Source organism: Petaurus breviceps, unplaced genomic scaffold (genome assembly GCF_028583685.1).
Source record: "Petaurus breviceps papuanus isolate PSGF00001 unplaced genomic scaffold, PetGlider_PUasm1.0 90692, whole genome shotgun sequence".
NCBI classification, from domain to species: Eukaryota; Metazoa; Chordata; class Mammalia; order Diprotodontia; family Petauridae; genus Petaurus; species Petaurus breviceps.
In genome coordinates this window covers 350,710-365,809 of record NW_027187313.1, presented here as the reverse complement: position 1 = coordinate 365,809, position 15,100 = coordinate 350,710, and the positions used below count along the sequence as shown (strand labels likewise).

General features: G+C 40.8%; 1 protein-coding gene across 1 annotated transcript in view; it reads left to right on the top strand.

Annotated features, from left to right (window-relative positions):
• LHX4 (LIM homeobox 4) overlaps positions 1-15,100 on the top strand; it is a 63,850-nt gene that overhangs the window by 7,846 nt on the left and 40,904 nt on the right. The window contains exon 2 of the mRNA XM_069065430.1: positions 14,546-14,717. Within this exon, the coding sequence (XP_068921531.1) occupies positions 14,546-14,717 (172 nt within the window). The remainder of the gene's footprint in view (positions 1-14,545; positions 14,718-15,100) is intronic.

Sequence of the window (15,100 nt, the reverse complement as noted above, 5' to 3'; positions counted from 1 at the left end):
AAAAAAAAAAAAAGATCTGTCCAAGCAGTTGTTTTGCCATCACGAAGACAAAGCGAGGATGACTGGGCGCATTTTTGCTATTTTGAACCAATGTTATTTGAAACCATTGTTGTCAAACCTTATTTGATCCAGAAGATGTAAAGTATTAAAATACCTTTGCTGCTTTACCTATTTGTCTTAGATTCTAACACAGAGCAGCGCCCCAGCTCTATGCTAACCATTGTCTGATGATCTTTTAGCACCCGTGATAGCTAGCAACCATGAAAGCAGACCTAACCTAGGACAATCACCGTCAGGAGAGTTCTCGCCTTAACTACTTTCTTACAAGGAACAGATATCGGAGGAATGAGAATTCAGAGTTAAATAGTTAAAAAAAAAAAACAATTTTAAGAAAATTTCTGGAACAGTGCTTCTAGTGAAGAATGGACAACTGAGCCATCAAAATGTATCTATCAGCTTGTGAAAATTGTAGCATGCTTTCTGGGGGGGGGGGGGGGCTGGAGCAGAGCTAGGACAAGCTGTTACCTATCTCCTTCCATTGCTGAGATATTTGTCAGTATTCAGGTTGGCTGGTGACTTGGAATCAGTCTAGCTGAGAAGGATGACCTCGGTTTTGAACATTCTCTATATCCAAGATTTGAAAGCCCTCTTTTCCCCCCTTCACCGTTCAGGTTCAAGGTACTTTGAGGATTCCAGCACCTGAGAGTGTTTTATGCTGACTGAAGTGGATTAGGAAACTGTGCTTTAGCGGTTCAGAGAATTCTAGAATTTACTTGTATTAGAATGAATCATTGTTCTCATTACAATAGAAGTCCCACTCTCTTCGTACCTTCTTGGGGGTATAATCACAACCAAAAATGCTCATACCGACTCTCCCTAGACGGGCTAAAACTCCTGGATTTAGCAAATGGAGATAAGGGCAGATTTCAATTTATGTAGCTTGAATGTCTTCAAAAAGGTCTGGTTCAGTGTATTCAAATTTGCACTTTGTCATTCTCAGTCTAGTGAAAACTCAGCTGGGAAGGAAAATTGGTTTGTCCACAAAATTTTTTTCAGTGTAATGGGATTTCATTATGGGTGACCATGTGTGTTAGGATGCTTTATGATCTTCCTAGATTATATGATATACTCTTTGGAATGTGCTTTTAGGAGCCTTCAGAATGAGGCACAGGTGGTTAGTACTATCAGTAGCCTCCTGGAGAGAGAAATTCCTTGGAGTTTATTGTTTCTAATACTGGGGACTAACTAAAAAGAGACTCAAATGTCAAATTGTGCTTTTCACCTCAGCACATTTGTGGGTGTCCTGATCCAGATCTGGAATGCAATATGACATTTTATGAAATGTTCTTTTAAGAGAACGAGGGGATGGAGATGGATTGAGTGGTCAATAATGAAACTGATTACAGATTGCCTATTGAAGTTGAAAAATGTTCCTTGAGCTAACTACACTGGAAATTGGGTTCATGAAATGATTCCACCTCTCTAGATATTTTGGTATATCTTTGTTCATATCTCTTTTTCTTGTTGCCTAGTCAGTATGGGTCCGTAAAACTCAATTCACTTTAATCATGATGCAGGGGAATTGGTTCTGAAGATAACCTAGTGGAGACAAAACCTGCAACCATCTTAACTAAAAGTTTTATCTGTGTGAAGTATGGATTGACAAACATGTGGAATATTACTTTAGAAAAGGAGGGAAGAAAAATAGACTGGCATTCAAGGTTGGCACTAGGGAAGGATAGAGAAAATTTTAAATCCTTTCACTGAAGAGGTGGGAGATTCTGGGTGGAATATTGCATGTTCATATATTGCTTAGGTCAGTCAAACTACTTTTTTCCTCCTCATTTTTAAATATTTGTTATAAGGGATGGTTTGAAGGGTGAGGAAAAAAAATGTAATATAAAAACAAAAAAATTTAAAATAAAACATCAGAAATTAATTGGAACAATCCATTACTATATAGTCTTAGTAGAATTATATATTCTTAATTAAGTAGAAATTGAGAATTAGCCCAAAACATTTGAAGAGCTACATTATGGGTTCACTTAATGTGATTTTCAGTTTTTTTTTTTTTAACTCAGAACATCCAATGTTCTACTGAAGAGTGTTGATATAATATTTTAAAAATTGGACCTTTGGAGAGATGCTCACATAGTGCTTTTTTATGGCCAGGGAAACCCTTCTAAGCTACAACTCAACTATAATATTAAAGAAAGTCCTTTGAAGTATGCCTCTGAATTTGATATTTTCAAAAGTGTACTTTGTATGTGTATGCTTCCCAAAGCAGTTCAAACCACCCAGTGGTCACATAGATCAGTGTTAGAAGAAGCGATAGTAGTAAGGAGGATGTATAGTAGAAAGAGATTCCAGGGGATTGTGTTAGATGGTGGTTGACCCTCATAAGAGAAGGCTTTACACTTTGTGTTGTTTTTTCCCTGTAGGTTAGTCATTTTTTTTCAAGTGAAAAAAAGCACAGAAATTTGGCAATATATTGTGTGTATAAGTATTTTAAATGTGTATGTATTTATGTGTATACCAATTTGGGGTTGGAATGATTTTTTGTCTTCACCATTCTTTCAGGAAATTGTGTCTTGCTCTTTCTGAAACCAGACAATCAGCTTATTATGAGCATGTTGAGAGGTTGTGTTACTGCTTCTTCAAAATAAACCAACTTAAAGGGGGGAGGGGACAGTGTGAGATGGGAAGGAGAGAAAACCAAATACTAAATGTTGGAGAATAAATGATGAAATGTCTCCGACAGGGAAGTGGATGTATCAACTCCTTCTAAACATGGCTCTTATGTATGAAGTGAAATAGACCTTTAAAAAAGTACAGAAACTATAGGGATTCACGGCCATCACTTATCCCAGACATGCAGAAAATCTTAATTAAAAATAAGGAATGAAGTTTGGTGGTTATTAGTAAACATTATATGTGTCTTATTGTGATGAGGGACTGCACTTCTGAATTTGAAAATGCAATTTTTGAAATTCCTGTTACTTAATGGAAATGAAAGTATATGATTTGGGACAATGGAGTGGCCAAGTTTTGTTCTGTTTTTCCCCAATTTTAAGTCACCTTATGGCCAGATGCATCCTGGTCACTTTTCATCAAGGATTATCATTCTTCAGTGTGATTGTTGAAGAATATCTTCATTCACAGGATGATACCTTACCCAGAAATATCCTCTGGGAGGTCATAGATACATTTTAGAATTCATTTCCTTCCCTATCCCCATCACAGCATGAATCTATGTATTTACCACCAAGAATATTTTCCTAACCTGCTTCTTGAAATCACAAATTTGATTTTCTCTATTCCTCAATGAACTAAGACACTGATTTATTTCTTTTGCTTTGTGAAACAGCCACTAAAATTTAAGAAAAAAAATAAAACTTAAGATTTTCCTTATGTGCATTAAAAAAAGAGTAAGGGGGGATGAGGATTTTATTCCAATGTGTACATTTCCAAGTACACTTCAAAAGGGCCTTCGAGGTTTCTCCTTTCATTTAGCAGCAAGGTAAGATCAGTCTAAGCATTGTCTAGGCATATACTACCTAGATTTAACATGAGGTTGCTTGGACAGAGGAGTTTAATAAGCATCTGTAGAATTGAATCGAATTGAAGCAATTAACTGGACAAAGCTCCAGCTTCCTGGAAGAAAGCAGCCAATAGCAGGGATGTATCACCACCAAAGGTTGAGAACAATGCTTCCAAGATACTTTTACAAGGAAAGTCTGTAGGAGGGTGCTTCTCGGGTATATGTTCAGAACCTTATAATCCAGGGACTGTTAAGTGGTAAGAAAGAACATAGAACAACTGAGAGGTATTTAAAGACCTGGTTGTGCCACTAACTAACCTGATGAGGCTTGGGTGAACCACTCAACTCTGATGCCTCAGTTTTCTTCATTTGCCAAACAGGAATACTATCTGCCTCACGGGGTTGTCAAAAGGATCAAATGAGATGGAGGAAGGGAAAAACATATTGAAAGAGTTAAAAGCTCTAAATAGAGAGGAAGTATTGTGGAATATAAGGATTATTGTTTCCATTTTTTTTATCAGAAAACAAAGAAAATTCAATAAAGCTCCTAGGTTTCAATGGAGGGAGAATTTTGAGGTATCCAGCTGCTTTGTGATGAAGGTTGATCTGGGTTTGGCATTTGGAAGGGGACAGTTTGTCCACCTATTCAGGGATTAGGCATTTATGGCAAATTGTTGGTGTAATGTTAAGATTGAGTAGACACTGCTGAGATGTATTTTTCTTAAATGAGAGTCACATGACAAGAGACTACTTTACCCCCCCAAGAATATTCTCCTTTAATTTAATTCATCAAATGTTTGTTGAATGCCCAATATATGCAGAGCATTGTGCTAAGTATCAGAGAGACAAAAATTAGATAAAACAAGGTCTCTGTCTTCATGGAGCTTACAGTCTACTAGGATATATCATGCTCACAACTAATTATAGCACATAATAATACAAATAAAGGCATAAGATAAAGTTCCATCTGAGATCCAGGAAGGAAAGGTCCCTTTTAGTGAGGGTTTCATTGAGGAGGTAGCATTTGATTTGGACTTTGAAGCAATGGGTGAGAATAGTACAAGCAAAGGTACAGAGATGGGAGCATGCAGGGCACATCTGGGAATGGTGAAGGGTCCAGGTTGGCTGCAGGATAGAATGTATGTGGGATCTCAGCTTTAGATAAGATTAGGAAAGTATCATGGTATCAGATTGTATAGGGCTTTGAACGCCAGGCAAAAGAATTTGAGCTTTATTTCATGGACAATAGGGAGCCATTAAAGAATTTTGAGCAGAAGAGTAACAAGACCAAGTCTACATAAAGGGAAGCAGTCTGGCAGTGGTATGCAGGAAGTGTTGGAGAGGGGAGAGTATGGAGATGAGACCACTTAGTAGGAAGCCATTACAATAGTTCAGGCTGGTGATAAGAGATAGAGAAGGGAAACAGGGATAGAGAAGAATGATGTATCTGAGAGATGTTGCAGATGTGGGAAGTGAGGTGGAGTCAAAGAGAGCCCCAAATTTCCAAAGGGGGAGATTAGGTAAAATGGAAAGAAGGAAACAAGCTTTATTAAATATCTCTTATGTGCCAAGCCACAGTACTATTTGGGGTTCCCTTTTACAGATCTAAAGTCATTTTAGGAGGTCAAAATGCATTATGTACAACTTGGTTTGCTCATAAAATCAGGTACAGATAGACATATGAAAGTCTGGAATAAACTGGAAAATTCAGGGGGGAAATAATAAAATATAGATATGTACATGCTACGTACATACATATAGGCTGCTGGGTGGCAAAGTGGATAGAGCCCTGGGCCTGGAATCAGGAAGTTCTGACCTTAAATCTCTATTTAGATATTTATTAGCTGTGTGACCCTGGGCAAGTCACTTAACCCTGTTTGCTTCAGTTTCCTCATCTATAAAATGAACTGGAGAAGGAAATGGAAAACCACTCTAGTATCTTTGCCAAGAAAACTCCAAATGAGGATGTGAAGAGTCAGAAGCAACTCAACAACAACATATATGCACATGTTATTATGCATATATTACTAATATATAAAATATATATGTAATATCATACATGCATATGTATGTATATATGTACATGTATATGTGTGTATAATATTGCTAATAATAAACCCTGAAAAAGTCCTCTGGACTTTCCCATGTTCTTTTCCTGATTTTCCCCAAAGTCCTCATGGTTTTTCTCCTTATTTCCCTATTTCCTCCCTTGCCCCATCTGTGATTTCATCTCTTCAGGATTCCATTATATTTCCCTCTTAAATTGACTTTAATGGGATGATTGGGACCTTACTTCATGCTGAGCACTGTACTAGACACTTTGGAGGGTACATTGTAATTAGAAGGAGGGACCTTCTCCTTGAATAACTTACAATGCCAGTCCCTACTGGAGAAAGCTGCTGATCAAGTCCCTTTTTGACATTATGTTCTGTGTAATGTGGAACCTTACATTCTATGCCTGAAGGGAACAATCCATAGCATCTTCAAAGGGTTTTCATCACTGCTCAGCTTTTAAAAGTCACTATTAGTTTAAGGAGAATGATGGGTGCCCCACATCCCAGTAACTAAACAGATCATCCAAGTTCTTCACAGAGAGCCCCAACAAGACTGCTTATGCTATCCAACCTACTCTAACCCAATATAATCCAACAAGCATGAAGAGCCTACTATGTGCAAGGTAGCTTGGCCTAGTAGAGAGCCAGTCAGAAAGACTAGGTTCAAGCTCACATTTACACTAGCTCTGTGAACCTGGGCAAGTCACTTAATTTCTCAATATCCCCAGGCATCTGTCCAAGGTCCTGAATTGCAGAGCCTGTGCCAAAATGTACTGGTAAGAGGGAGTTTTCCCTTTGGGGAGGCCAGGTAGCACAGTGAGTAAGAGCACTGGCCTCAGAGTCGGGATGACCTGGGATCGAATCCAGGCTCAGACACTTAGCACACACCCAGAAACACCTGGCTGTGTAACCTTGAGCAAGTTACTTAACCCCAATTGCTTTAAAAAAAAAGAGGGAGTTTTCCCTCTGGGGGTTTCTACCACCAATGAAATTGTAACTCCAATAAAAAGCCATGGGCAAAAGCACCAGAGGAAGCTCAGGGACAGCATAGATAGAACTGGGCACCATAGATAGGAAGACCCGATTTCAAATCCAGCCCCTGTGTGGCCCTCAACAAGTCACTTAATCACTGCCTTAGTTCTTCAACTGTAAAATGAGGATAAAAATAGCACCTACTTCCTAGGGGGATTATAAGGATTAAATGAGATAATATTTGTAAAAAAAAAAAGTCTTGGCACATAGTAGGTGCTTAATACATATGTATCTTTATCTTCCCACCATACTAGGAGCTGCAGATATAAAAACAAAATGGAAAACAGTTCCTGCCCTTGCTATAGATGAGATAAATATTCATAAAGAAAGTATTTAGCAAAATGTCTGGTACAGAGTAAGTGCTTAATAAATGTGTTGCCTTCCCTTCTTACCATACTGGGAGCTTTGGATGTAAAGACAAAATGGAAAATGTCTCCTGCCCTCAAGGAACATACATATCTATTCTCCTGCCAGGGGAAGGGGGAGATACAACATGGAACAGGTTAGGAAAGGATAGGGTTCCCATAGGAGGTAAACCCCTAACCTGAGACTTGAAGGAAGCTAAGGATTCCAACAGGCAGGTAGGGGTACAGAGGACTTCCCAGGTCCTGGGGGACAGTCCTGCAAAGATTCTACTGTTATTGTGAGGTACCAAAGGCCAAGAGGACCAAGAGAGGCAAGAAGGGTGGTGGGAAGCCATCACCCCTCAGTTTCTCGGGCCACTCTCCAGGACTATACATTGCTGAGTGGAGGATGTTACACCAATGAAATAACAGGTCCACTAAAAAAAATTTAAATTATACATGAATTACTAGCTGGGGTTTGGCAATATTCTTGTCACATAGAAATTGTTTAATATTTATGGTGATGGGCCTTCACTTGAGCCCTGTCCAGATCAAGGCTGCACCCATTAAAAAATAAGAAATTCATTATAGGTCTACAATTAAGGTCTGTGTTGTCTGCATTGAGAATTTAACCGATTGATTAATACAATAAACGACCATGTATCCAGGGCTTTACATTCTGAAGTGTACAGTGGCTTGAAGTGTCATGTCAGTTGCCTACCAGATATACACAGAATGGGTATATGAAAGAGGCAGGCTGGGGGAGTGGTTAGTGCACTGGTCTTAGAATCATTTAGAGCTCAGCTCTAGGGCAAGATCTATGCCACCCCACTGTCTATGTGACTCTGGGCAAGTCACAGCCTCTCTTGGTTTCAGTCTCTTCTGAAGTGAGGATGTTGGTCCAATCCCCTCTAAAGTGGCTTCTAGTCCCAAAGCTGATGTGAAATATGTCCCCCTTGCCCTTAACCATGGAATGGAGGAGAATGAGCAAATGAGGCTTGATTTGCTGGGCTTTCCCGAGGAAGCTTGAGTTTTTGCTTCTGTACCTAGAGAATGCTCTGCTTGAAAGCCTAGCCCTGGGAATTTTTAGAAGCCAGATATGGAGAATAACATAACATTGAGGGAGAGACACAAAAGCAGACAAGCTGCAGCTCTGTCCAGGTGGAGAAGGGGGTGGGCCCTCCCAGGCTGGGCTGTTGGAATCAATGGCTAACCCTGGGGTGCTGTCCCATGGGTACTGTGACATTGCATCATGTACTTTGCCAAGGGGAGGGGATCTAGCATGGGCCCTTCATCTTTTTAGTCTGCAGGTCACTTCAGGGAGTGTAGAAGGTCCTTTGGAACACTTAACCCAGAGGTGTCCAGCACAGGGCCACATGTGGTCTGCAACACTCCTGAGTGTCATGGGAACCAGGTCAAAATATAATTGGGAAATGTTTAACAAAAGAAATAAAAACACAGCAAAACTGATAATATTTCCTTTTAAAACTCAGTTAATATGCAGCCTGCAGGATCCCCACGAATGGCTTCACGGTTCCTATTTCTGTTTGCATTTGACACCCATGGCTTAAAACCATCTGACCTGCTTCTTGCTGTGATGGAGATATACATCATACAGGGAGTCCCCAAAAATCTTAGTGCAGAAAATGGAAGACTTTGGGGACACCTTGTATATAGGCTTTGGAACGTTTGGCTTTTTTTGATTTGTCTTGTCACTGGTGTTGGGCATTCCCAGTGAGAGGACCCCCTTTATTGATGCTGCCTGGTTAGGAGCTGCCTGGGGAACAGAGGAGTTAAGTTGCTAAGGATCCTGAAGCTAGTCCATGTGTGTATGTGGGGGTGGTGATGGTTCGAACTCAGGTCTTCTCTAGGGCCAACTCCCTATTTGAGATCCCAGACTGCCTCTCACAAAACCCCCTTTCCAAAATAACATTGTTATGTCAATAATGCAAAAATCAGTATTGCCCTGATCCACTGCTATTCAGCAAGCATTGAAGGTGTGCTGTGTGCCAGGCAGAGCACTGGGACTGAGGATAAACAATCGAAAAGCATTTGCTGCACTCAAGGGTTTACATTCTACATGGGGTTGGGGATAGAGAGGTGGCACTGTAGATAAAGTGCCAAACTCATCTTCCTGAGTTCAAATCTGGCCTCAGACACTTACTAGCTGTGTGACTCTGGGAAAGTCATTTGACCCTGTTTGCCTCAGTTTCCTCATCTGTAAAAGGAGCTGGAGAAGGCAATGTCAAACCATTCCAGTGGCTTTGTCAAGAAAACCTCACATGGGGTCACAAAGAGTCAAACATACCTGAAAAATGACTGAAGAACAACAAGGGATGGGTACAACATCTAAACAGATGGATAGACAGATACAGATATAGATATGTAACATATATATGTATATGTCATCATTTAAGGAGACAGGAGAGAGAAGATCTAAGGAGATCTTCCCATAGGAAATTCATGACTTCCCCTTGCATAATGCTGTTCTAAAATTTTGTTTCAAATCTTTAATGAGAAATATAGGCTCCTTCCAACTAGCGATTGTTTCAGCCTTTACCTTTGTATCCTCATAGGCTAGCACAGTGCTTAGTGCATAGTAGGTGTTTAATAAAAGCTTGTTGATGGAGAGATTGATTGATTAAAATGTGCTTTAAAAAAGTCCTCACCCAAACACACATTTGGTTTTAACTTGCTTTTTGACCATTCTAAGGACCACTTGAAGGGCTGAGAGTAAGGTCTAAAGGTCCCATTTTGAGAACCATTGATTCTGAAAGCCCAGCCTGGGAGGGACCATCCCCCTTCTCCATCTGGATAGAGCTGCAGCTTGTCTGCTTTTGTGTCTCTCCCTTAATGTTATGTTGCTTTCCATGTACATGCCTCTAAAAACTCCCCTGACGGGGACATTCTCTGCATACATTAGCACTAATGTATTCTCTCTTGAATACTCATCATATTAAGACTCCTGGTAGATACCTTCCTTGAAATAAATTTTATGTGCATACATCCTAGGTACTTACCCCCATGCATTTGTATATGCGAAGAGGAATATCACTAAATCTCTCCCTTGGAGAAGAAGCAAAATAGCAACAATTATATATGTATATATGCTGGATTCTAGTATTCCCTTGCCAGAAAGTTCTGTTGGGAGAGTGGCCCTGTTCCCCTGGTGAACCAGGGTGAGTAATTAACTCTTCCAGGGCACCAAGGGGCCATTTAGTAAATTACTCTTCCAAGGGCACTCAGGGATGCCCCCAAAGAGTTAATTCCTCCATCTGGGGGAGGGCTGCACTCGGAGGGAGAATTTTAGTTACCCCTGCCTTATCCAGAGGCTCAAGCTTATTATGGATACCAAGTCAGCATTTGTACTTAGATCACTCCAACAGACTCTAATGTGTCTAGCCTAACCTCCTGGCTGTGGGGGTGGGGTAGTGATGGCGGGAGGAGGCTTGAGGAGCCATGGGAGTATATACTTCTTACTGCGTCAAAGTGTTTGCAGTAGGAAAGTTGAGAAAACGTATTTCCCTCCCATCTTTGTAGAGATATGAGACTATGGATTTGGTCTTTTGCACATACTGTTGGACACAGTTTTGCTGGGTTTCTTCATTTCTCTCTTTTTTATTCTTTGTTATAATGAATAGTTTTCAAGGAAGGGGGAAATGGAGGGGATGCTTGGAAATGAGGGTGATGTGAAAGCAAAAGATACTTTATAAAAAATGACTTCTCAGGAAAAAATAATGCAGATAGGAATACATGTACAACATATGTATGTGCATATATACTCACATATATACATATATGTAAACATATACACACATACATATGCATGTGTATGCACACGTGCATTGTGTGTATAATTTTGCTTATGGAGGGACTTCATACTCTGCTTGAGATTTCAGTAGCAGAGATACTTCTGGCAAATCCTGAAAGCAAACTTTCTATGAGGTCATCTGATAATAGAAGTTCAAAGCTGGAAGGTGTCAGAGATCATTTAGACTAGCCCTGTCATTGTGGTTTTGCCTCTGGCCCCTGTTGAACCCCTTCAACATTTTCTCTTCAAACCTTGTTCCCCACATCCCCTCAAAACAGAGTTCCACAATTGGTCATCTTCTCATTGTGATCTTGTCTTGCCATGAACCTGCTGTCCACACCATTCATTTCTGCTGCTCTACCCACTCCAAACACCCCTGCCACCCCCAAAACACACACACACACACACACACACACACACACACTCTTCTCAGCTCACTAGTGCCTGTTATTGGTGTCTAGCTTCCACTACTCATGCTAAGCTGGGCTTCTTGCCGCTCTTTACCTGATCCCTGATATCAGTACACTAACCATATTTGGGTTTTAATCAACACAAGGATTTAAAATAACAAAAAGAAGATTTACAAAATGATAGGGGTCTTCAAAACTAACTTTGTTCCTTCCAAGTAAATGTACAGGCAAGGGGGCCTTCTTCTTTCTTAGCTGGCCTTCATTTGACTGACCAAACACCTTTTTCTACACCTTATCTCTATAGTTAAGTAATCTAATTCTGTCTGACCTGGATCTTGGATCAAACCCTCAGGGTTCCAGCTGAGTCACAGGGTCAGAGGGTTTAGAGTTCTGTTCTTCTAGGATCTCTTTCTGAACCATCTTTTTTTTTTAGGGGGAAGGTGAAGAAATTGGGGTTAAGTGATTTGTCCAAGGTCACACAGCTAATAAGTGTCAAGTGTCTGATGCCGGATTTGAACTCAGGTCCTCCTGACTCCAGGGCTGGTGCTCTATTCACTGTGCTACCTAGCTGCCCCTAGACCATCTTCTTGAATGTTCTTTCCTGACCTTCTGTGGGAGTTCCAGTTTTGTGGGAAGCACATCTCTCTGAGTTTGAAGATATAAGGACATTGAAATCATCTCCTTTATTCACTATCTTAAGGGCTCTGGGTTTATTGAGGTTCTCCTTTCCTTTACTCACATAACAAAATTTACATCCCCCAAAGACTAGCTCAAGTATTATACTCTCCATTATACTTTAGTCCAGAGTCTATTCAGAGCCATAACTAGGGGTAGGCAATCAAGGCTTTGTACCAGGACATCAGCATTTAGACAATGTTGATAGCACCTGCAGTTCTTTGGCAGTACAGAAACAACTGAGCTTAGAACCTAGTCAGCAAGAATAATGAATTAAAATAGAAAGCATGAGTCTTCTCTCCCAGTAGCCACAACCTAGGTGAACTCCTCTCCAGTCCCATTTCTGTCTTGCTCTTTCCCACTGTGACCTATACAACAGTGTCCTTGAGGTATCCCAGTATCTATGCCACCACCTTCCCATTTTAACTGAAATTAAAACACATTTTAGCCTGCTTATTTGTTCCTCACACTCCGTACTCCATTTTACATCCCCATACCTTTGCATTGACTGTCCCTCAAGGCTTCTTCCAATCCTTACTGCCATGTTTTGGTTTCTCTGGTTTCCTTCAAGATGCAAGTCAAGTGTCATCTTTAACAAGTCTTTCCTCGTCTCCTTGGCTGCTAGTACCTTCTTTTCTAAGGTTGCCTTCCATCTGCAATGCATGTGTCATGTATGTAACTTATTAGGTACATGGGATCTCCTTCATTAGAATGTAAGAAGGCAGGGGCTGTTTTTGCACAAAGTAGAGTGCCTGGTAGATAGTAAGCATTTACTAAATGCTTGTTGAGGGATTGACCCAGCTACCATAATGACCAGTAATAACTCTGAGTAGAATGTAAGGAATAATGGATGGTCAGTCTTGGCTTGGCCCTGTGACCTTAATTAAGCCTCTGTTTTATAGAATTCTAGAACTGGAAGGAACTTCAGAGGCTGTATTAAACCTCCACCAAAACAAGAACCCTCTGACACCATGCTGGGCTAGTGGTCTTCAGTCCCTTTGCTTGAAAGGCCTTGTATTGTGACTGGTTGTCAGAGGATGGGCCATCATCAAGACTTACCAGAGTCACAGAACCTGAAAGACTTTGAATGGTATTCAAGCTTAATGTCGTCTGAGACCCCAGAACTATTGCTGTGACAGGATGAGACATTGGACTAACACCGCGAGACTATTCTGTTGATTAGTATAATAGGGGCAATGAGGATGTTTCTCATATGTGGCTCAAGGTGAACGTTATGGCTTTCACTGGTATGGTAGAGTTATGTGACATAGACAGTCAAAATAAGTAAGGCTTTAAAATGAATTCATAGAAGGGGAGTCAAAGGCCCACAGAACCCATTAGTTCTATCAAGACCTAGTACCCAGTAGGTGTTTAATACACACTTAGTGAATTGAATAAGGTCCTGGCTGTGTCAGGGGGATATTGTTAGTTGGCAAATCTTTTACCTTAGTTGGGTTGATGACTTTCTTTTGGAAGCGCAGAAATAAGAAAGTTGAAAGTGGCAGTGATTTTTCTTCCCTTTTTTCTTCATAACCATTGAAAGCAAATTCTTTTTGCACGATTCCAGCCAAATTCAGTGGCTGGTTATTCTTGAATCAAAAAGACATCTAGACAGGCTTGCAGGAAGATGGATCTTAGAAAAGGGGTAGGGACAGAGAGAAACATGTTGTTGTTATCTCCACCCAAGAGCTCCAGAGATGCTGTAACCTTTTCCCAGATCTCTATCCTACAGCAAATATCCCTTGTCTTTATTGTTCATGTGACTTTTGAGGCCATGACCCTAATCTGACTTCTGTCATTTTAGGACATTGTAGTCTATTGCAAGGGATAATTCTGGTTAATGATGGAAATGATAGGCAAGTAAGGTGGGGATATGTATATATATATATATATATATATATATATATATATATATATATATATATGAATGTATGTATATTGTTTTGAGATTTCCTGAACCCACTGCTAAATACTAACTAGGAACTGTGTATGGAACTATGGAACAGGGCAAATTCAGTTCAACATTGTAGGTAGATGAAGACAGTATCTTGAAAGGAACAGTTGCGCAGGCAGAGACAGTGTAAACCCTAGAGAGTCCATCCTGAGACTACATGACACAATACATGATCCTTGGTCCCCAACCATGGGGAGGAGTCATGGGTTGGAGGGGAGAGGTGAAGAAAGTCCTAGGGAAGTATTGCAATGCTGATAGAACCTTGGCAGGGGGAAGTACCCTGGACCTGGACAAGGGACCTAGTATGATTGTTCCATATCCTACAGAACCAATGGAGGACCCTGAGATTCATAAATGGTGGACCAGAGGAACATTGCCAGAGAAAAAAGCATGTGCCCACCCCAACCCCTACTCTATCTACTCCTGTCAGTTACTCTCAGCACCTTTCCCACTTTGCCTGTCATAGTTATGGCTCTACTCTACCAGAATGGAAATGGACAAATAGCATATAAATGATTTCTCTGTAATGCAATATGGGTCATTTCCATTGCTACCTTAGTTCTCTCTCCAGAAGAGCAGAGTAGAGTGGCATCCAAAGTCAAATGAGTGTTTCTGTTTGCCTTTTCAGTGGTCAATGCAAATGGCACCATGCACAAGGCTGACACTGCTCTTTCTTCTTTCTCTCCTCTCCTCCCATCCTCTCTGCCACCTCCTGCCTCCTCAGAGATCCCTCAGTGTGCCGGCTGCAATCAGCACATCTTGGATAAGTTCATCCTCAAAGTCTTAGACAGGCATTGGCACGGCTCCTGTCTTAAGTGTGCAGACTGCCAGATGCAGCTGGCCGACAGGTGCTTCTCCAGAGCGGGGAGTGTCTACTGCAAGGAAGACTTCTTCAAGTAAGTTACGAATGAAATTAAAAAATCAATGTCCCTCTTTGCTCAGTGCTGAGGACTACTCACCCAGTGGCTCTAGGGCAACTTGCCCAATAGTAATATATCTGCAAGAGAAACCCCTGGTGGTTGTGATAACAAAATAACTAAAACCAGGGCACAGTCACTGAGCCTCCTCATCACCATCACCGCCACCACCATCATCATCCACCACCATCATCACTGTTACCATCACTGTTACCATCACTACCATCATCATCATCACTGTTTCTATCACCATCACTGTCACCATCACCATCACCATCATTGTTTCCATCACCATCACCATCATCATCATTGTTTCCATCACCATCACTGTTACCATCACCATCATCATCATCACTGTTTCC